The sequence below is a fragment of the Dipodomys merriami genome, unplaced genomic scaffold (assembly GCF_024711535.1).
Source record: "Dipodomys merriami isolate MVZ:Mamm:240054 unplaced genomic scaffold, mDipMer1.0.p SCAF_15, whole genome shotgun sequence".
Taxonomy (NCBI): Eukaryota; Metazoa; Chordata; class Mammalia; order Rodentia; family Heteromyidae; genus Dipodomys; species Dipodomys merriami.
In genome coordinates, this window is record NW_027202826.1 from 31,955,219 (window position 1) to 31,979,834 (window position 24,616).

Here is a 24,616-nt window from a genome sequence, read left to right on the forward strand (position 1 = left end):
ATCTAGCCAGTAAAAAGCCAGAAGTGAATCTATAACTCAAGTGGTAGAGTGCTAGCCTTGAGCAAAAAAAGGTCAGGGACAATACCCAAAACCTGAGTTTAATCCCTAGGACATGCACACACACACACACACAAAAAGGCCCCAATGAGTACTGAGTGTTGTACTGTGGTCTTTATGCTCAAGAAGAGGGCAACAGATCTGCAAAGAGAAGACCAAGAAGATTAGGGAGACGGACTTAAAGTGACTATCCACCCACAGACAGCTTCTGCTACTACATAGATTAAATATGACAGACAGAATGTACATTGATAACTTTGGAGACATGCCATTTGCATACATAGAATGATAGAAGATGAGATTCCAACAGAGTCACAACTTCTACATTTCAGAGGAATATCTAGCCAGCCCACAGAGAACTGAATTAATTCAATTTCCTACTTCCCACACAATGAGCGTGCCTCTGACATAAATGATGGAGGCAAGTGTAATCCATCTTTGAATAAAACCGTAAAGTTTCTGCAGAGGTCTGGAGGAGAAAGGAATTATGTAAATGCAAAGCCTCAGAAAAAGGGCTATCAAATTCTCAAGGAGTAACATAGTTATCCTGTTACACAACTTAGAAAACAAGAGGAACACCACAGAAAGGCACTATCTCACATGCAGCTAATTCATCCAAAGCCAGCCAGCCTTGCGCTGCAGCCAAGGCATGTCAACGGGTGAAATAAAACCATCAAGGGGCAGGCAGGAGTCAGGGGAAATCGCATCAGTTTAAATTATATGTCTGAGCCAACATGCCACATCAATGGCAGGGAGCTAGTAGCATACACCTGTTTCTCTCAGACCTCAAACATGCTGGGAAAAAACAGCCTGTCTATTTTCACAGGTGAGGGTTACAGGGCTGTCCTGGCAGAGATGTAGCTAGATCTGAAGTTGTTACAAAGTTATAAAATGCTCCAAAGAGCAGAGTCTAAGAAGTAAAAGAACAAGAAAGAAAGCCAACACAAAAGGGTTATTTCAATTAATAAGAGAATCTGTACTTTCCAAATCTGAATTTCACATGTTTTAAACTTCCAAAGGCAACTGCAGAACAGGTTGTTTTTGTTTGTTCAGTCCTGGGTTTGAAATCAGGGATCTGTTCCTCAGCTTTTGTTCTCAAGGATAGTGCTTTAACACTTGAGGCACAGTTCTATTTCTGGCTTTTTAGTATTTAATTGGAGATAAGAGTTTCAAGGACTTTGCTGTAGAGGATGGCTTTGAACCTTGGTCCTCAGATCTCAGCCTTGAGTAGCTAGGATTACAGGCTTGATTGGTGCACTGGTGCCAGCTGCAAAACACTTTTAAGATTCAGATAAGTATCTTCACTCTTCCTATCCTTTTTGTCTGCTATAGTTTTCATTTTTGCTTGTTTTTCTTCCAGGAAGTAGTCTTAAGCTTCATCTCCTTTCATGGATGGCTGAGTGTTTTGTGAAAACTATGTCGTCTCTGGTGATACTACACACAATCAGGCAGACAGGTGTAGACTTCCAACCTCTACAAAGCACCATTTTTATTTGCAAAGTACAATGGCCTACCATCATCAAGGACAGCCATTCCCTTTCTTACAGCTAGTTCTTAGTTGGCTGGGCTCTGTGTACTGCTCAAGAAGGAACCTCTCATTAACTTCTTTTCAAGAACTATGACGGGTGTGACCAACCATCCCTATTTACCTAGGCCTAGCCTAGGGAAGGTAGCTCATGGTCCTACATTCTGCAGAATACTCCAGTTTGGAACAAATGAGGCAGGGTGGGGTCATGATTCCAGAAAGATAACTTCAAGCCAGCCTCTGCATGAAAGAGCAGCCCGTGAAGTCAGGAATGGTAGTCTATGGTGATCGCCTGCTTAGATACCATCGAGGGGTTGTATGCATCGTCCCTGTACAGTCATCAGCTGTCACTTGGTAGGGCAATGTCCTGAACAGATCAGCTTGCACAATTCCCTCCCCATTCCTATGTCTCCTGGGTAAAAAGAGTCACAATCTATAATCCTACTGGTAGAAGGAACTTGGGATAGTTATGAGAAGTTTTAGTTAGCCCTTTCCCCAAAAGAGACTACCCCCCTGGGGGCACTTGCATTCAGTACTTAGGGAAGGGAAAAAGGGAGGGTGTGGCAGTCAGCACAGCAGACTTCAGAAGGAAGGACCAAACTAAAGATGGACCAAACCAAACATTTTCCCCATAAGAAGGCTGTGTTTGGTATCTTTTAAGGAAGAACTTTGGAGGGCACAGTAATGGGACCTTGGATTGTTTCTGAGCAATACCTCTAGTCCTTTTTTGGCACTGGCTATTTTGACATAAGGTCTTGCTTTGTGTCTGGAGTGTAATCGACCAATTTTAGGCTTCCTGCTGTAGCTAAGATCAAAGGCCTGTGCCATCACACCCTGCTCTCAGGTGAGAAAAGGGTTCATGAACTTTTCTGCCAAGGCCAGCTTTGCACCACAATCTTCTCAATCTCAGCCTCCTCAGTAGCTGGGATTTCAGAATACACAAGGCAAAAAAGAAAAGACTAACTTCAAGCTAATTTCTCTGTCTCTAAGACATAACTAATTTCATGGATTGGTAGATCTATTCCATTGCATGGGGGGATTGTATTGTTTTAATCCTTTATGTCTTGCCCCTTCAATGTCAGGAAAAGAACTGTGGCACAGTCTCCAAGTAGCTTGCTCTCTCCCCTTTCTTCATCCTTATTTTTCTCCCAGTTGCCAGGTACCCTCTCTCTTTAGTCAATGTTAATATAGTTGGCAGATGATTCAATTAATGCAATTCTTACTCTGATATATCAGGAACTAAGTTGTCATGAGGTTCTCAGAGAATTCAATGAGTGTACATGTTTCCCTCTTCCTACACGAAGTATACAACTGATCTCTGCACACAAGAATACCCATCAGCCATCTCCTGATACCAAATGGGGCTTGAAGTCCAGTATTGTACAAAACAAATAGACATTTGCATGCAGCAGCCCCAGCACAAGCAAAGGCATTTTACAGGACAGATGTTGGAGAACTCACTCATGTCTTGCCAATGGGGAAATAGAAACAGGATTGAATATTTTCAAAATTCAAAATTCAGTCACTGAGTCATATGTTACTTGGTGATAAACTGTCCCGCATGTTAAAGACTATATTCTTGGTGGAATGTCATTTTTTTGGCACTGACATAGTACTCCCCTTACATGTCTGGAAACACATGTTCATTTAAGTCCCTTTACTCTATTGTCTCTAAATAAAATAGATCCGAAGCAATCCGGGCATGGTGGCTCAAATCTGGTTTTGAAACGAGCCCAAGCAGGAAATTCCAGGAGACTCCTATCTCCAATTAACTATCAAAAATATGAAAGTTAAGCTGTGGTGCAAGTGGTAGAACATTAGCCTTGAACAAAACAACTCAGGAACAGTACCCAGGTCCTGCGTTCAATCTCCAGGACTGTACATACACACACAAAAATATATCCGAAGCAGTCTAGCACTCATTCCAGCAAATGCTCACAATACTCTACACTGACAGAGGCTCCATTCCCTGAGCAGAGCGAGGACAGGAGCAGAAGTACTCCAAGAAAGGTGTGAGGTCAATGTGTGCATGTGCATATTAATATTTATGCAAATAGATGATACAGGACACCCCAGCAGAGGCTCGTGACATCCATGCAATGCATATAGAGACAAATCTCTACAACTGTCCTTACTAATACGCTGCTGCGTTCTGTACTAGGATCCAGCTCCATCTTGCAGGAATACACTGGTGTGGTGGTACCTGGGTCATGTCTAGTGTCATAGGCTATACGGCCGGATGGTCAGGTACTCAGTGAACCTCAAGGAGGCTCTCAACTCTCCAACATTCCTGGGTAAAGGAGAACAGTATCACTGAGGAACACTGGACTACAGTCAGTTTCATGTGACAGCAACCACAGGTCCTTGGATGGAGGGATTATGTCTCTCTCAACTCTTCCTGGGTCAGATATTGCCCGGTGGTGAAAGGCCTCAGACCTGACTAGCAGACCCTAGAGTCTTCCCCATGCCCATTACTTCTGCTCTGAGATTTCCAGAACATGAAATCTCAGATCAGTAAGCCAGGCTTCTCACCCAGTGGAGTCTGGCGTCAAGGACATGAGCAATCAGCACCACAATCACTGCAAACCAGAGCTTTAGGAAAGAAAAAGAAAACCTTGGGAAAACAATCTGTCCGTCTGATAGGTCTTTACAATATAAATAAATAACATGTGGTGAGCAAAGTATGTTTGGGAAATTGTTCTCCATTCTGGTTCCTATTTTACAACCTTGAACATATGAGATGGGAAACAAAATTAAATAAATAAATCTATGCATAGATACATATACGTTCTTTCTATTCTTTCCAGGCACTGATGATTTCAGAGAACACTTATGTACCTTTAATCATATCCAAATATTCATAAAAGACCAACTGGGTTCTTCCTGAACCAAACCCCTGCATTAATTTCCCCAGGATATGATGTCACGGAACACAGTGTACTCATTTGCTTTGTACAATTGCTTATCTTCTGCTTACCCACCAAGATCAAATCTCACAATATTTTACCTACTGTTGCATTAAACTTTCAATATTAATAAACTCTGAAGTTTTTTTAAGTGATGTTGTATTTTGAACTGAGGGTCTCATAGGCAAATGTTCTACCACTTCAGTCACACCTCTAGATCTCTTTTACTTTTTTTAATTCTTCAGATAGGTTCTCATGTTGATGACCAGGACCAGCCTCTGAATACGATGTTTCTACCCATTCTTCCTGCCTCACTGGAATTACAAACATGTACCAGCATGTCCAGTTTACTGTTTAAAATAGGTCTAACTTTTTGTCCCGGCTGGTCTTGAACTTTTATCCTTCTAATCTTTTATTCTTGAGTAGCTGGGATTATAGGCAAGTGTCACTATAGCTGGACCTCACTTGAATAGTCTTTAGAGGAAGACTTAGATGACAGAAAAATGAATAATATTCATACTACAGATATCCCATAATAGGAAGACACAGTATAGAACACATAGTATAGAACACAGTATAGAACAGAGAATATGATTCCAGTGGGAAGTCTTCAAAGATATGCTAAAGAAAGGTAATTTATCATTGAGAAGAGAACTGAGGGAAGGACAAGGGCTGACAGTGAGGAACACAATATTCTAGGTAGCAGGTTTAAGTTCTCTTGAAGCCTCTGGGAAGGAGGCTGCTTCTCTTAATGCTTGGCATATAATCAGAACCCAGTAAGGGTATCTAATGTGTTGAGTCATATTAATGTTGATCATTTAATCTGCTTTTGTCTATTATCATGATAGGCATATGAATAATTTAATTCAGAATTGATGAGGCACACAAATTATTAAAATATAATTAGGTGACTTAAAGGAAAAAAATCATGTCAGAATGTCAGCATAGCACTGTTCTTGGAATCCATTAATGGATGGGACCCTTGCATAAAAAGTTTCTTATTACATGATTTTTGTTTGGGGGGGAGGAGTTACCAGAGTTTTTACTTAGGACCTAGGAAAGTGCTCTATCCCTTGATTCACATTTTCACCCCTTTTTATATGTTTTTCAGATAGGGTCTGTAGCTTTTTTCCTGAAGAACACTGGATTACAATTCTCCTATGTTTGTCTCTCAAATAGGTAAGAGTACAGGCACACAGTATTATTTACCTGGGCTATTTCAAGACCCTTACAACAATTTAGTAGTTAGAACTCTCTGAATAGAATACAGAACAAGTATCAAACTTTATTTCACAAAGAAAATAGTATTGAAAATTTGTGCTACTTTCCTAAGAATAATGGCTCCATTTCTTTTAAAAACTTAATTGTATATTGCCTTGCTTAAAAATGATTTAAAAAATTCTCTTTATAGATTGCAGACAGCATATACTTTCCCCTTAGTCCTGAAATATATAATTAAAGTCTAAGATAAAATAGTAGTGGTGTAGCAACAATCAGCCTAAATGCTAAATATTTATAGTCTTATTGTAACTAAATCTGAAAACTGCTCTATGGTATCTATTCTTTGTTTATGTTCTTTGTTGATTTACCAAGGCCTGTCACAGGCATCTTTGAAAGAACTCTATTCATTATTCCAAATAGGGCTTCCTGAGGCAGGGAGATGAACTGGTTCTCTGACACCACTGGGTCTCTGGCCTGTGCCCTTGGATGGATACAGAAGCCCCTGGGAAATAAAGAGGCACCTTCACTGAACCACCACTGACTGAACAGGAATATTGACTTTGATGCTTTATAGTCACTTCTGCAGATACCAAGTGAGTTCTTGTGGTTTGCACTGAGTAGTCAGCAAGGCCCTGGAATTCCACTAGGAAGGGAGAAAACAACACATCTGCAGGTCAGTCAGTGCAAGACACTGCCCAGCTGTGGGTTAAGAGGGTTTAAAATGATGGAGGAGGTGAATTAATTGACCACAGGTCTTTTTTCTGTTAATGTATTTACTGATAGCAAAGCAAGCAGTAAAACAGAACACTCTAGTTAGAACAAGATTAAATTCAAGCAACAAAATAAACTAGGGAAATATCTGCCTTTTAGTTTTTCCTTCCCTCCCTCCCTTCTTCCCTCCCTCCCTCTCTCCCTTCCTTTCTTTCTCCTTCTCTCCCTCCCCCTCTCTTACTCTTCCCTCCTTCCCTCCCCCCCCCTCCTCTCCCCTCCCTGTCTCTCTTTCTTGTTCCAGTACCAAGGTTTGAACTCAGGGCTGGGTGCTGTCCCTGAACTTCTTTGTGCTCACTCTACCATTTGAGCTACAACTCCACTTCTAGCTTCTTCTGTGATTAACTGGGCTGGCTTCAAATTGTGATCCTCAGTGATCAGGCTCCTGAGTAGCTAGGATTACACACATAAGTCACTGGTTCCCATCTTACACTTTCTTTAGCAAGAGAAGCTGTTAAGTCAGATTTTTCATCACTTTACAAATACCTGAGAGAAGCAGTTGGGGAGGGAAGGGTTTGATTTGGGTCATGATTACAAAAGAAAACTGAGTTGATATAATGAATGCATTGGCAATGCACTGCAATGCAGGCGGGGCTGCATAGACTGTCCTGGCTGACCAGGATTATTAAGAAAAGCTATGACCTCAAAGAACCAGTGCAATGGGGAAAAGAGAGAATCTAGCACATATGTATATCCTCAAAAAGCACCATGGACCCAAGAAGATGGAGCTATTTTAGGAAGACATATGGTCCTGGCTGGTCAAAGTCCAGCATGCACCTGGGTGGTGAGGAAAAATGGAGGTGCAGAAAGGGGAGGCAGAGTCAGGCCCTGGTGGCTCATGCTTGTCATCATAGCTACTCAGGAGGCTGAGATCTGGGGACTGTGGTTCAAAGCCAGCTGGGGCAGAAATGTCCCTAAGACTCCTATCTTCAATAAACTACTCAGAAAAGCTGGAAGTGGCATTGTGGCTCAAGTGGTAGAGCATTAGACTTGAGCATAAAGAGGCTCAGGACCAGGCCCTTAGTCAAACCCCAGGACAAGCAAAAAAAAAAATTGGGAAGTGGTGGATGGTGCAGCAAACCTAGAATCACCATCTATCAGGGCTCTGTCCTATGTGTAGGCAGGGAGGAGCTAGTGTGGGGTGAGTTGGGTTTGTTTTGGATTTTGTAAAGTAACTATGACACATCTCAAAGTTGATCTGTATTCTTATTGTTTCAGTCAAGCATGGGGTGGATTAGTTCAGTGGGTTTTTCCCATTTCATTTCTTATTTATACCATTTTGGGGTTTTGTTATCTCTACGTAGTTGTAGAACACTGGCTCTAATGAGATATTAGAGGAAAACTGGCTCCCCTCTCCCTCCCTGTCTCTCCTTCCCTTTCCCTTCTTCCCTTTTTATCTATGCCTCTATCTCTGTCTCTGTGTGTCTGTGTGTCTCTCTTTCCCTCTGTCTTCTGAAATAATAGATCAGATGCCTGGTAAAATAAACAACAAGGAAACATCTCTACTGCTGGACTTCTTAGAACCTGTGTGCATCACATAGAGCAGCACATCATTTTCCAGAGAAACAAAACCACTTTCTCCTCCTCAAACCTCTCTGCCTAATCCTTCTTATTTTCCTTCAGGAGAATTTTAGCTGTTCGATGGCTCCCTTTCCACTTGATATAGAGGTCCTGAGTGAAATTTCCACCCTTGCAGACTCACTTCTGATTCACCCCACACATTTCCTTGCATGTGTCCTTCCCCCCTTCTAGATATGGAGACCTCCTATGTGCACTTCCCATGCCCTTGAGATATTCCCATCATGCTTCCTGTCCTGGTGCATCCTTCACTGACCTATCCTTCCTTATAGAAACATGACACCGAAGCTGTCTCAATAAAACTTAGTTGGCCAACCAAGACTAAGTGTATGCATGTCCAAATCTCAAACAATTCCAATTGGAAACATACTGCTTAGTCAAGGAAGGTTCCTTTAATCAGTTCTCTATAATTTCAACAACTGTTTTGAAGTCATTGTTAGGCAAAGTTAAATAGAAACTGTCACAGAGTTTCCTAAGACAAACTCTTTTTGCTTTTCATTTGGCAGAAATTATGTGAGCTATTCAACAAAGCCTCTGGGTCCCTCCTAAGGATTTCCAAGTTACAACACAGGGCTTTGCTTTAATTCCTGTTGTCCAGAAGAAAAGCAATATACATCACTTGACTAAGTGCTCCATAAATAATCCCTTCAAATGAAATTTTATTTTTTCATTATTCATATGCTCAGATGGTAAGGAGCTCATCAATTCCAGCAATACCTCAGTTAAAGGACAAGTATCCCTTCCAGCTGTGCTAAGAGCTGGGAGAAAAGACACCTACAATGAATAACCCTTGCCTTTGTGTTGCTGGGCCCTACTGGGTAACAACAGTTATTTACTCAGTGCTGAGGGCTCTTCTTTCAGGTTGGTCAGGAATGAATCTGATTCAGATCCTTTGGATTGATTATAGGCGCAGGTATTGATTACTAGCTCTGGAGGAAGAGGGGAGAGCAAGCTGCATCCAGGAAAAGGCACTAATGTTTGTATTATTCCTGAATCATTCCTTTATCTCAGCCCAAACCTACAGAAGCAGGACGAAAAACTTAGCAAGACGCTGGGGAGAATCACTGAGCTCTGAGGATAACCAGAGAATAAAAAAATCTGTGTGACTCTGAGGTTGAGCTAGTTGATGACTGGTGAGGCTAATGGCCACTAAAATGCTAGAGACATGATACTCTAAAAGAAAAAAATGTATTAGAGGCACTGGTGGCTCATGCCTGCAATTCTAGCTACTCAGGAGACTGAAATATGAGGAACACAATTCAAAGCCAGCCTGCGCAGGAAAGTCTGTGAGACTCTTATCTTCAATTAAAACCAGAAAACCAGAAATGGTGCTGTGGCTCAAAGTGGTAGAGCACTAGCCTTGAGCAGAAAAGCTCAGAAACAGTGCCCAGGCCCTGAGTTCAAGTTCCAAGGTTGACCAAAAATAAATAAATAAATAAATAAATAAATAGTACTTAGAAGACCTAAAAAAGCCTCAATTCTGAGGCTACCTAACCTTCTAAGCATTCTCCACAGCTCAACACTTTCCTCCAGTGTTTAAATACCCTTTATCCTGTTCCCTCCTCCCACACACGTGCATGCTCACACACACACACACACACACACACACACACACACACACACACACACACACACACACACACGTGTCTTAAATCTTCACTCCAGCATGTCTTCACATGAAATCACCTGCAACCTCAAAGCATTCCATATAACACATTTCCCCATGGATTCCTAGTACCTAACACAGATCTAACATACAGCAGGCTTAGTAAACATTTACACAATAAAGAAATTCTGTACCTGGGATCTAGGAGAGGTACAGAACAAAGGAATTTTGCACCCAGGACACAGGGCAGATCAGCAAGCCTTGGCACAGTGATCAAAGCAGTGGCAGCAATTTGTTGTAATGGGATTTTCATGAATAACACAGGAGTATAACTTGAAAATAACCTAATTCCCTTCTGGTTTTGTTTTTAAACAAAGGAAATGGGTTTTAATATTATCTCCCACTGACATGTTTCCATCTCCTTGCATTCTAATCTGTTCTCTTAGGAGAGCACTAAGCAGGGTAATGAAGGCTGGAGCTGGAGGAGCTACAATGTCCACCTAAGCATTAGCCAGCCCAACTCCACACCCATCAGCAAGCAAGCTCTATATGCGAGTGAGTGATGAAACAGGACATTGGATAGTCCAGAAGCTGTCTCTTTTCTTACTGACCTAGCTTCTGACTTACCAGAAAAAAAATCACTCCTGCCACATTCTATTGATTAAGCTAGAGAGACAAGCTTGGATTCAAGAATGAGAGATTCCTCTCCTGCTGAGGACTGGAGTAGGTGCATACAGGAAGGAACAGGTGGCAGTCTGGGAAACTACTGTTTCACACCATCACTGCCTCTAGTAGTTTAGATGCACAGGACTACATCTGATTGCCCTTTAAAAAAAAAAATCAAGCTGAGCACTAGTGGCTCACACCTGTAATCTTAGTTACTCAAGAGGTTGAGATATGAGGATAGCAGTTCAAAGCCAGCCCAAGAAGGAAAATCCATGAGACTCTTCTCTCCAATTAACTGCCCAAAAATTCCATAAGTGGACTGCTAGAGTTCTAGCCTTTAGGGAAAAAGCTAAGGTACAGTGCCTAAGTCCTGAGTTTAATCCCCAAGACAGATTAAACAAATCATAGACTTGCTGAGTAAGAATTTAAGTACCATCAAAAAACTTGAAAGAAAAGCTAAGGACAGTAGCTTATAATTCTATCTATTTAAGAGGTAAAGACTGGAGGATCATGGTTTGAGGCAAAAAAGACTTCACCCTGACCAATGGCTGAGTACAGTGATATAAGCAGGAAAAGTACAGTGGCTAGGTGTGGTGGCCAGAGCAAGTCATCTCAGTTGCATGGGTAAGCCAGAGAAAGATCGCAGTTCAGGCCTGCCCAGCATAAAGCTAGACCTTGTCTCAGAGCTAACCAACCTTCAGCAAGGCCAGTAGAGTGAAGCAGGCAGTTCAGTGCTTGTCTTATAAATATGCAGCACTGAGTTTGGAACCCAACACCACAAAAACCAAAAGAAACAAACAAATCAAAAACATATACACAAAAATAAAGTCATTAAAAACAACAACAACATAAATCTCTTCAGTTCTTGGGGTTGTTCACACCCTGATATAAACACGACTCTGCTCTTGAAATGCTAAATATCGTCAAACAGAATTTTAATTCCACCTTTCTGTTGTCAGTTTTGCCAATGAATTTAAAAGAAAACGTATTCTATTTTTTTCTTTAAAATGTTAACTTCTTCTTCTCCAAGCCTATAGAAATCCAAAGAAGCCTTCATTGCATTCCAGCAAGAGTCCTTATTTTAGGAACCTCATTGTGCATGCCAAGAAAAAATATTTCTAATTAGGGAACTTAACGTGTTCTCTGCTACTACTTTTAAGAGAACTGATGAGTTCATGAGCCCCAATTCAACAGAAAATAAAAATCCAGGGGACTCTACCAAATTAGTTCATGACCATCAAAAAGAACTTCCAGAAAAGAGGGAAAAATGGGGGGAACAAATAAAGCGGTCAGTCCCCCAAAAGGAAGTTATTTTTCAAATAGTCTGATTTTTTCCCTCTTTCACGAAGAAAAAGCAGCTTTTCATGACAAATTAAGAATGCTAGATTTCATGAATAGCCAGGGTCTGAGCCAAATAAAATACCGTGATATTTTAAAGCCAAATTTACCTTACATAATTCACTAGCAAAGTGTATCAAATTCTCTATGAAATATGTGGGTCTTAGAAATAATAAAACAGTTACTAATTCCAAAAGCAAATTAAAAGTTAGCTTCAATAGTGTTAATAAATTTAATACCCTTGCTTCTCAAACATTCACCCCCCCCCATCATCATAAACTTTGAGAACCAAAATAAATCTTCTAATTTCATCTGAATATAGAAGCAGAAATGCCTGATAGTGCTTTTCTGTTTTTACTTTTCTTTCTTCTTTTTGTGCTGGTCCTGGGGCTTTTTCACTGTAGGCTGTTGCCTTAGCATTTGAGCCGCCTCTCCACTTCTGGTTTTGGGATGGCTAATTGGAGGTAATAGCATCACAGACTTTCCTGCACACGCTGGCTTCACACTATGATCCTCAGATCTCAGGCTCCTGGGTAGCTAGGATTATAGGTGTGAGCCTCCGACACTCAGAGTAAAAGGTATTTTTTTCCATTAAGGAGTTATGTAGCATTTCCTATGGTATAATCATGTCTATCTTAAGGTAATCAGGGCAACAAAATATCGGCACATTACAAAGAACAAGGATTCTTTTTACCTAAGTGTTGGCAACTTCTAAATGAATAATACATTATTGATATTTCTGTGGTAACACACACAAAATAATTTCCTAATACAATTTAAAACTCCTTTTGTGATGCTCACTTTGAAATAAGCATTTTGACTATTTACATTTAAATCATATCATCATAAGCACTGCTATTTGTTTAATCCTTTGAAGCTTACAAAGTAGTTTTATATTAGTAAGTATTCTAGTTTCTAAGAGTCATAGTATGACTTTGCTTTTAATAGAACGGAATAAGAAACCCACTGTGGGTGGCAAAGCTTCTTTTCTTTTCTTCTACATGGAAAAGATTTTTCCTGGCAGGGGGAAGGGGAAGGAGAAAGTAGGGGGCTTGAATGTGGGGCCTGGACACTGTCCTTGAGCATTTTTTTTGCTCAAAGCTAGCACTTTACTACTTGAGCCACAGCTCCACTTCTGGCTTTTTGGTGGTTAATTAAGGGTAAGAGTCTCACCAACTTACCTGCCTGGGTTGGCTTTGAAATACAGTCCTCAGATCTCAGCCTCCTGAGTAGCTAGGACAACAGTGTGAACCATCAGCAGTGAAAAGATGCACAGAGAAAAATCAAGAATAGGTAACATTCAGTTACATGTGGAAATGAGTGAGCTAAGAAAACACACCCAGACGTGGGATAAACTGCACAGAATTCTTGTTTTCAAGCATGTGAGACAGGTGCTCCATTCTGCTAAAGGCACCTGTAACCAACTGGCAACTGTCCATGAGCAGGGGTAGAGGGACAAAGGCCCCATCAGACAGAGTGAGACACCAGGGAGACGCAGCACGTGGACCCTAAGAATGCTCAGTGATGCATGTCCAGATGGCATGTCCCTGCCATCCCCTGCCCACAATTTCATTGACTTGTGACACTTTTCCTGCAAATACACTTGCTTATAAGTACACATAGTGATCAGATGCTCCCAAACTTACCTCCATCCAACAATATTCCTATTACTGATACAGTCTACTAAACAATCTATTCATGTTCTCTAATCATAAAATATTTAAAATCTATGTATCTGTTAGTTGGTCATCTATAACTTCTTAACACTGATTTCTAATTCCAAGGATCAGGACCTTTTGGGGGTTTGGATATGGTGTTGATGATGATGATTTGCCTTTATTTATTCATTCACTTATTCAGTAATCTTGCTGGGTACCAGTGAGTCACATCTGTAATCCTAGTTACCCTGTAGGCTGAAGCTTTGAGGACCATTGTTTGAAACCTGCCCAGGCAGAAAAGTGTGAGACTCTGACCTACAATTAATCTCTCAAAAAGCCAGAAGTAGAGCTGTGTGGTTCACGGAAAAGCTTAGGGGCAGTACCCAGGCCCTGAGATCAAGTTCCAGGACTGTCACCCACTTTCCCCCTCCCCAAACAACAACAACAACAACAACAAACCACTTTACCTAGTACAGCCAAGAAAGTTATCTTCAAATGTCTATCCTAAATATAACCATAGAATTGAAGACAAATCACCTTATTTTTTTTGATTATCCATAGTTCATCTCAACCTGTGTATGTTTTTTTTTTATTGTGAAAATACTATACAGAGGGGTTACAATTACATGGGTAAGATAATGAGTACATTTCTTATCAAGCATTATAGCCTCCTGCTTTGTTTCCCCTTCCCATCCCTTCGTATCCTACCCCTCCCCCCATCTCCCCCCCTCCCCACCAAAGTTGTAAAGTTCGAAGACCAATCACTTTAATGTTCTCCTGGTACATCACATATTTTCTAGATTCCCAGGGTGAGTTGGGTATATAAGAGCCGTAAGACAGCATGCAGTCTTACCCGGGTGTGAGTTCGAATGTGCATCTTCAATCCATCATTTTTACTGAATCCTTTTTCGCAGTAAGGACATTGATAGGGACGCTCACCTATGAGGAAACGGAGTCCCTGAGTCAGAAGAAATGTCAAGTAGTCGACAAGGCCCCGTGCCAGCTGTCCTCACCCACATATGCCCAGCTCTCCAGAGATCTCTAGGCACAGGACAGAAGTCACCAACCTGGGTAGCACCAGGAACACCTGCTGTGGTCTCTCCTCCCGCGGAGAAAACACCCAACACCCAGCCACAAACATGACACTAGAAGCTTTGATATATGTTGCTTGTAATAGCTCAGCTCCCCCAAAACCTCCCAATTTTAAGATAGTTAAAAAATATTTTGTGTTATCTATTTCTTCTGTCATCATGCTGTCTTTATAATTAACCAGTCTACTGATAATTTTGGTTAAAAAAGTTTCAGACAAATGAATCCACTTTAGTTAGAAGTAGGAGTTTCCAAATGATTTTGTGAAACTAGTATAGGTTAAAGAGAGCCATTAGCATTTAAAATATGTAACAACTGATAAACACTTTCTGAAATTATCATGCTTTCCTCAGGCTAAAATGTAGACAATGGATAGGATGATTTTAATATGCAAACACACCACATTTTATTAATCATTTTTATTACCCTTAAGTAGTTATTCAAAGGGGTTTTAATTAAATATGTCAGTTTACATGTACAATGAATCTTGATCAACGTCACCTTCCATTGTTCTTCCCCCTTTCATCTAATGACTTACCTATCAATAAGCTTGTTAAAAGAATTGATTAAAACTGTGTTAGCACAGTACAGTGGCTCACACCTGTAATCCTAGCTACTCAGGAGGCTGAGATCTGAGGATCATAGCATGAAGCCAACTGAGAAGGAAGTCCATGAGACTCTTATCTCCAATTAACTACCAAAAACAAACAAACAAACAGAAAGTGGAGCTGTGGTTCAAGTGATAGAGTGCCAGCCTTAAACTAAAAAAGCTCTGAGACAGCACCCAGGCCCTGAATTTAAGCATCAAAACTGACAAAACAACAGCAACTGTGGCCTAATCAATCTTTCAGAATACCCAATATCAAAAAAGAAAGATGTAAGTTACATTAACAGTGGTATATTACAAATGATACTTCATCTAATTGAGTCTGTGACAGTATTATTAATTCACTAGTTGGTTATTCATAACACTAAATTCTAAGATAAATGTCACTCTTCCATTCTTTCCTCTGAATTATTCCAAATTCAAGCAAACCTTGATACATGTACTATGCTTATGGGCTAAAACAATAGGGTCTTTGGCCTGGGACATGGATCAAGCGGCCAAACACCTAAGAAGCATGAAATCCTGAGCTCCAACCCCGTACTGCACAAAAGGAAAATAACGCCTTTGAAATTTTTTAAAGGAAACTAGAGATGATACTTCTCCTGAAAGAAGAAAATGAATGCATCTCTTTTGAATTGTTGTTTCTGCTTTTTATTAACTCAAAAATCAACTGGGTAGAAACTGAATGCCAATAAAAGAATTTTTACAAAAAGAAACAAATGGCACATTCCTCTACTGTGCTTGGTGTTCAGTCATTATCTTAAGATGCTAAGCAAGCAAAAACCATGGGTCTGGAGACTTTACCTATGAATACCAAAATGCCAATCAATACTTCTTGAAGAGAAACTGAGGCTCTTGAAGTGTGATATGAAGGAAATCATTAATTTCTATGCAGATTGTACAGACCATGAGTCGATGAATTCTGAAGATTATCTGTAGCTCATGTTACTCATGAAGCACTTAGAAAATCAATACTGCAAAATAAATTCTCTCTCAACACAAGGCAGTCATTTCATTTCTTTAAAAATAGGGAAAAACACTTAAATGTTCATTTGTGTTTTCACACAATCATACTTGTTTTTTAACTTATTAAGGCCATCATCATCCCACTATTACTCCTAATTATTCACAGCTACTATCTTTCTAATGTTTCAAAACATTTGTAAAAAGAGTAAATCATTCATTTAAAAGAAATATTATGAAAGAAAGAACGACAGTGGATTTACTAAAAATATAATCCAATTATAATACACAGCTCTTTATTTCTAAGCTAGTCACAGGTATTTACCAAAAAAAAAAAAACAATTAAATACTACAAAGACAGTGATTTATGACTACATTCAAATAGCAGCATGTAAGCTCGCCTGTAACAGAAAATCCAACACAGCCGGTACCTATTGACATGGAAAGTTGGTTGGAACTCTAGGGAAGTAATTAACCTTTTGGCCCAAAGCTTTAAAAACCCAGAAGCTGTTCCTAAGATTTCTTTCATAATTTATGAACAACTGATGGAATTCATGTCACAGTCTGTAGATTCCCTAGCTGAATGAGCCCAATTCTCAGTGACCCCCAAGAAGTTATAAACCCACAGGAGAATGTGGTCTCCCACTTCCGCTGACCCGCACAGTGCCATCTCTGTCATTCTGATGTAGGAAACCGACATGATAAATGGCAGAGCTGCCCACCAGAAACAGAGCTAAGTGCTGGCCTTCACGGAGGACAGCAGCAACATGAACAGACCTTCACTCACCTCAGACCTTCCCCTCTTCAATCAAACCATCATCTATATCACATGACCCACACCTGGTGTAAAAGTGTATGGACAGATAGGCCAGATGACACTGACGGGAAAGCCACCTGAGGGTAGAGGCCAAAGTGTAAAGACATAGGCAAAGCTTACCATCAGCATGGCAGCTTGCCTGTCACATACTCACACTGAGCTGGGCACTGGGGCTTCAAATGCACCTGCATTTATTTCTCAGAACCACACTGTGCTGTACAAACTACCATTATTCCTATTTTTTTTTCAGTTGAGAACACTAAAATTTAAAGAGGTAATGCCACTCACTACGTTCAGAAGGAGAGAAAATGAAACAAGAGTGAAGTCTCCAATCTGGCTCCAGAATCTATACTGTGGATATTAAATAATAAATAGTGATTATTATAAATAGCTGATTTTTTTTCTGGCAGGAAACTTTCTATCTGGAGTATGTAAGCCATAGGTAACAAACAGCACACTCTCAAGTTTCCAAGTCAAGATTGCATTAAACATTGTGTCTATAATTCTGAGGTAAATTTCAGGATAGGAGAAAGAGTAGGGGGTATGTTAAAAGCAAGAATTGATCACAATAGTATAATTCGTTAGAAAGACTAAGTCAAAGCCTAACAAAATGAGCACTAGGAAGTGGATACTTGCAAGAGACGCGGGTCAAGCGGGATAGAAAAATGAACTGGGGAAATGAGTAGAATGTAGATATATACAGTAGAATATACTGTATATAGAAATATACAGTAGAATGTACAGTATATACCATAGAACTTGAGAAAAACAAGGGGAAGAGTGGGTGGGAAGTGGGGTGAAGATGTTAAAGGGATGACACAGATCAAGATGCATTGTATACATGCATTGCTTTGTTAGAAGGCACAAAATCCAATACAAAACCTAAAAATTAAGAAAAGTGAGGGAAGAGTTGGGGTGGGAGGGATGGGTGAGAATGTTGAAAGGGGTGACATTGATCAAGAGGCACTGTATTCCTAAACTACTCTGCTGAATGGCAACTTTTTTGTACAACTACTTAAAAATAAAATATATATATGTGAAAGATAAAACAAGGAAGATAGGGAAAGAGGCACAAGAAAACAAAAGGAACGAGTAGAATCAATAGCATACATAGAGTTATCACAATATCACAATGAATTCCCCACATGGTACAATTAATATGTGTCAATAAAAATGTGGGGAAATGAAGAAAAAAAAGGAAGAAACACTGGTAGATTAGTACAGTACAGTAGTAGAATGCCTGCCATTCAAGTAGAAGGTCCTGAATTCAAACCACAGTATAAGAAGAGAAAGAGAGGAAGGAAAGGAAGAAAAGAGGGAAGGAGTAAGGAAGAGGGAGTAAGGAAGGGAGGGAGGGAAGGAGGAGGAAATATGGAAGTAAGTCAGAAACGTCATGTTGGGGAAGAAAGCTTAAATCTTGGTTTACTTCTATATGAAGCACATGGAGTTTTTGGCTTTAGATAATTACCATGTTTTGCTGGATATTACTCCCAGTGAGAGGACCAGGTGATTTGTGAGCTATTCTACAAGTCAGGAATATGTATTTTAAAGCCTACAAAAAGAGATGCATTGGGTACACTAGCCATGCCATGAATCACTACATTGTAAACACAGAGTGGTTGTTAGAAGGAAAAAAGTTTTCAGACTTCACCTACAGCAAGGGAGATGAGAATAGAGATGCAGAAGAAGGAAGAGGCTCTAGAAAGAAGGCAATTTGAGGGCACAGCTGGGTCCATGGTTAACATAGCAAAGGTAAAATCAATTACAACATGAAGCCATTAGAAATTTACAAAAGTTAAATGCTTAACCAAAATATGAAACAGAGACATAAATGCTAAGATTCTTCCCAGAACTAAAAGGTAATAATTCAGTAGCTAAATATCACTTTCTTGTAGAATGAGCAAGAGCCAATAAGAAAATCAGTGTGGAGGACACTGCTTTTAATGCTGCACAAAGTAACATTGTTGCAAGTTACCAATTAGTGTAAGTGTAATGAAGAGACTATCATAGTTTTCCTGCAAGCTTAGTGGTATTTGATGTCATAAAAAGGGTAACTGTACTTCCCCAAATATTAATGGATGGTTTGATTACTATGAGAAAAATAAATTTGATTCCTTCAATGTATTAGAAAAGCCTTACATGTGATAGCTAATCTTTTTCATTTCTTCTCATGTTGGTGAATGCATTTTGTAATGTTTTTATTATCTACACAATAGGCCAATTTATAGATAAACTATAATTTATATAACCAGTCTGTCAATATTGATATTGGATGTGTGTGTGTGTGTGTGTGTGTGTGTGTGTGTGTGTGTGTGTGTGTGTGTGTGTGTGCAAGTGTATAAATTTTCATTGCTCATACTCTCTTTTGGGACTTAGAAATAAAGACTAACTGTAGATTTACATCTAATCCCAAAGGAAGACAAAAACAAATTTTAGATAGACAAGGAAAACTGAATTTATGAAAGGTATTTTGGAAGTCACTATGGTTTAGTTTCAAGAAAGAAGTTTGTAGAACATACACAGTTGAGGATTCAAAATACAATCCAAAATAATTTTAACCAACTTTCCTTTGGATATTTATTAAAAGAAAGACTTAATTAGGAACATTGGCATCCCAAATGTATTCCTCCAAAGTTCATATATTAATTATAATTATTCTAAACATGATATGAAATTTCCTATCAAGAGCCCAGAAATAGGATGTTTATAAAACTATATTATGAGAATTTCAACAGGTTTAACCATTTATTTTGATAAATTCGAAGAATAAAAGATACTGAGCTAGAAAATTATCAGTGTTACTATAAGAAACAAACCTAGGAACTAGAAAATACAACCTCAGAAATCATATCATTTAATAAATCCTTGCAACCCAATACTAATGACTGCAATGCATTTTAAAACTTGGGAGATGTAGTCTTAACAAATGCCAATCAGATTTTAGAGATTAGGTTTAACTATTAACTAATGTCTATGATGTGCCCACACTAAATACTTCATGGTTTAGTATACATAATTTCACTTATTCTTCATTTGTTGCTATCTGCTTCTGCTACACTCTGTCCTAACAACCCTGTCATTTTAAGTAAGCTATGAGTGAAAAGAGCTTTCTTTCCTTCTGTGGGGCACCTAGTCATCCACAGTCATTCCATGAATTCTTGGCCCATAATTAGTTCTTAAGTGCGTCATTTGCAAGTACGGGAAGCATGCTTTACTCACTGATTTCTTACAAGTACAGTAAGTCAATCAATCAATCAATAAACATCTTAAATCCTCAAACGGGTAACCCATGGTTCAATAGATAGAAACTCTCTGTCATCCCCCTGTTGTTACACTTATTGGGTTTAGATTATGTCATGTGCTGAGCATTTTCTTGCCCTGAATTTTGGGAAAATACGTATTCCCAAAAAGCAAATGGTATCCAAAAAAGCAATGTTAAAAAAAAAGACAGCCGGGCGCTGGTGGCTCATGCCTGTAATCCTAGCTACTCAGGAGGCTGAGATCTGAGGATCACGGTTCAAAGCCAGCCTAGGCAGGAAAGTCTGTGAGACTCTGATCTCCAATAAACCACTTGAAAACCAGAAGTGGCACTGTGGCTCAAGCAGAAGAGTGCTCGCCGCCTTGAGCTGAAGAGCACAGGGACAGCGCCCAAGCCCAGAGTTCATGACTGACAAAAAAAAAAGAAAAAAAAAGAAAAAGAAAAAAGAAAAGAAAGGAAAAAAAAAGACAATGTGCTTAGTTCTGTCATAAGATAAAAGGTTCACATTTGTTGAAAGGCAGCCTGTTTCAGAAAGTTGAACCAAATATCCAAAATAGTTGTGATAAGGAGCCCAATGCCAAATAAAATGTCACTGTTGGTGAGTAGTGTTACTGTGTACAATAGCCATTTTGTGACCAGCATAGCCACCTCAATGTGGTTTCACGAATGGGTGCTTAGACCTACTCTAGGTATGGTATAGGAAAACTGGAGTGAATTTAGAGTTATCTTGAGCATTATCTTGAGCATTCACAGCAGTATCTGCATATACCTGCAAATACTAAGGATCTACTGTATTTAAGTGCCTAAGATAACATACATGTTCTCAGTTTAGCCACAAATTTTCAAAAATAAAAAAAAAAAGAGCTCCACTGTTGTCCCTTCCTTCGCCTATGTCTAATATTGTTGGTAAGTTGGAGGGCTTGAGCTAATACTTCTACATTCACAGCACAGCTGTTGCAGTGATCTTAGTGTATAGGTATACAAGGGTTAGAGAAAGTCACAGACTGTGTATCTCTTGAGTAGGAAGCTTCAAGCTTCCAGTTTACCAGAGAAAAACACAGCCTGGCTACTGAAAAGTAATTTCAGACTAGTGTAAAGTCATCACCAGAACAGAAATTAGAGTCATAGTTCAAGTATTTATCTACACGGTAAATAAAATCTACACAATGATCTCTTACGAATAGTCAGTATTTTTAGTTACCCGTGGCTCACATTTATAATCCTAGTGACTTTAGGAGGCTAAAATCTGAGGATCTAAATTCAAAGCCAGCTACATTAGTAAAGTTCATAAAACTCTTATCTCCAACTAAGCATCAAAAAGCCAGAAGTGGTGCTGTGGCTCAAGTGCTAAAGTGCTAGCCTTGAGGAAAAACGCTCAGGGACATCACCTAGGTGGAGTTCAAGCCCCAAGACTAGTACAAAAAAAAAAAAAAGAAACAAAGGAAAAGAGGGAGGGAGGGAAGGAAGAAAAAAATAATCAGTATTCAATCAATCATCACTAGCTATAACCACTTTGTTTGGAGAAATTGTACAGGAAAAGAAGGAGACCCTTTAGGAAACAACCCAGAACAAAGAGATCTTCGAGCCATGTCACAGATATAACAGTATTAAAGAGGCACTCAATCTTAAAAAACCACTTTTGGCTTGGTGTCTGTCAGTGGCTCTCATCTATAATCTTGATTATTCAGGAGGCTGAGATCCGAAGATCATGATTCAGAGTCATGTAGGCAGACAGACTTGAGATGCTCTTATCTCCGATTAACCAGCAAAAAGCCAGAACTAGAGCTGTGGTTCAAATAGTGGAGTGCCAATTCTTGAGTAAAAAACCCCGAGAGTTTGAGGCCCTGAGTTCAAGCCCCAGTGTGTGTGTGTACATGTGTATACACACACACCAGTATGTGTGTGTGTACATGTGTGTATACACACACACACACACACACACACACACACACAATCACTTTCAGTTTGAGTTACAGAAGAGACAGAAGGCCTTCAACTTTCATAAAAAGCGAAAGCATTATTCCATCCATTGGAATCCTATAGAAAGCAACATTAAAGTTACAAACAAAATATTAAATAAAAGTGTCTTTACTTCAGGAATTTTACTTAATTTTGAAAAGTAGTTGCTGAGAATTCTTTTGAGTAAAGATTTGGGTTTTAAAATTCCTTAGCGAGATTAGTTCTGCATCAGGGTGTCATTGTGGATTTGGAGAGGGCTACCCTACTACAATGTTTCTCTCTGTTGCTTGTGCCTGGGCCACCGGCCTCACCTGTGTGGCTGCGGATGTGAACTCTCAGGGTTCCACTGCTGGCAAATTTCTGGCCACAATACGGGCAAACTTTCTCCTTTTCTCCAGTATGTGTCTAAATGAAGAGGAACAGGAAGGGGTTAAAATGGAGAATTCAGCAAAGATGATTAAGTGCCTCTGACAACAGTAATTCCTTATTTTTCAGGATTATGTTTCATTAAAATGATTTAATATCACGGTGAGAATTTAAACAATTTATCATGGGTATTCCCAGGAGTTAATACAAACCCTTCAGATCGTGCATTAGTGTTAATTTGAAAATAATTCAGGAGTTTACCTTTTAGGCTTTGATGGAGTTCCTAAGTTATTCAAAACCAACATATGCAGGGAAAAACCACAGTTGGAAGGAGGCTGCGGCTGCGCTTCATGTACTACCGTGAAACTCCTCTTTCGAAGCATTTCTCACATTCTTTGTGAGGACAGAATTAATCTCAATAAAGTCATTTGTAACTTAAGTACCACTTGTCTGAACTGATTTTTTTTTTTACCACAAAGCAGGAAGGAATATAAATCTAACTTGCCTTTCAAAATCAGGACACATTAACAGTCAATACGAACATTTCTGCTCTCAACATTATCTTGAATTCATGATCCTACTAGAAAAGGTGAATTTCAGTGTCAGAGAGTTTTAAGAAGGGACACGTGCAGGGTTTGAAACCAGCCTCTCTGTCTCATCAAGACATCCGATTTCTACTCAGATCACAATAGAAACAGGACTACATGCCAAGCTCCAATGTTCCTCAACTCAGGACAAGGGCAAGGACCTTTAGGGAGAGGGGAGGCATTTGCTTCTAGTATTCTCTATGATACGGTTTTGAGGAATTTATTTATTTATTTATTTATTTATTTATTTATTTATTTGTGTCAGCGGTCATGGCACTTGAACTCTAGGCCTGGATGCTGTCCCTGAGCTCTTCAGCTCAAGGATAGTGCTGTACGTACCACTTGAGCCACAGTGTCATTTCCAGTTTTCTGGTGGCTAATTGGAGATAAGAGTCTCATGGACTTCCCTGCCAGGGCTGCCTTTGAACTGCAATCCTCAGATCTCAGCCTCCTGAGTAGCTAGTTTACAGGTGTGAGCCACCAGCTCCCATAAAATTTATTTATTTTTTTTGCAAGATATAGTCTGAAGGAAGTGGCACTATAGCTCAAGTGGTAGAGCTCTAGCCTTAAGCTGAACAGCTCAGGGACAACACCCAGGCCAGGAGTTCAAGCCCCACCACCGACAAAAAAAAATAGATATAGTCTGAAAATTAAACAGAAGCAGATAATATATCATATTGGTTTCCACAGTAACAAAAAGCACACAGGGCTGTGTCCACATCTATGCATCTGTTCATATTATACCCAAGTACTGTTCTCTATGAGAAAAAATAGAGAAGGCTTTTTAAAAAAGCTGACAGACTTCAGTGGCTCTTGCCTATAATTCTAGCTACTCAGGGGCTGAGATATGAGGATCTCAGTTAGTAAGAAGCCCAGGCCAGAAAATGTATTAATTTTCAATTAATCCGCAAAGCAGAAAGTGGAAGTAGAGGTGTGGCTCAAATAGTAGAACACCACTTAAGCGAAAAAGCCAAGTGGGAGTATAAGGCCCTGAGTTCACGCCCCAGTACTGGCATGTGCACGTACATGAGCATGTATGCATGCAGGGACACGCGTGCGTGCGCATGCTCACATGCGCGCGCGCGCACACACACACACACACACACACACACACGGGGCAGGCCTCTACACCAACTGGTGAACACTCACATACAGTTTAGTCTCATCTTGCATAGTAAATCAACAGTTAACATTAATTATTTGCACAGTCTTGTGGATATTTAACTTAAAACTTGGAATATTTATATTATAATCTATATTTGAATGTGTACAGTCCTATTCGTGATTTCAAAAAAGAGCCATGTAAAGTGAGTCCTTAGACAACACCCAGTAAATTAGTCCTTCAGAACCATTTTTCCTTGAAAGAATTTATATTGAAATTAGAGCAACAAATTGAATCAACTGTCATGGTGAGCCAACCAAGGGCACTGTCTAGAGTACACGTCTTCTGGACTCAGCACTGGACAACCATTTCATTTTCCATTTGAACTACAATATCTTTTACACGACAATTCCATGCCCTTTCCATCTCAGTATAAACCATTACTCTCAGGTCCACATTACAGTTCACTTGAAAGTAGTGTGTGTGTGTGTATGTGTGTGTGTGTGTGTGTGTGTGTGTGTGTGTGTGTGTGTGTGTGTGTGTG

General features: G+C 39.7%; 1 protein-coding gene across 2 annotated transcripts in view; it reads right to left on the bottom strand.

Moving 5' to 3' along the window:
• The window catches only part of Prdm5 (PR/SET domain 5), a 133,962-nt gene that overhangs the window by 20,655 nt on the left and 88,691 nt on the right, over positions 1-24,616 (bottom strand). For both annotated transcript variants that reach the window (XM_070022052.1, XM_070022051.1), the window contains 2 exons: positions 22,329-22,422; positions 14,177-14,262 (listed from right to left, as the gene is read on the bottom strand). In XM_070022052.1, the coding sequence (XP_069878153.1) occupies positions 14,177-14,262; positions 22,329-22,422 (180 nt within the window). The remainder of the gene's footprint in view (positions 1-14,176; positions 14,263-22,328; positions 22,423-24,616) is intronic.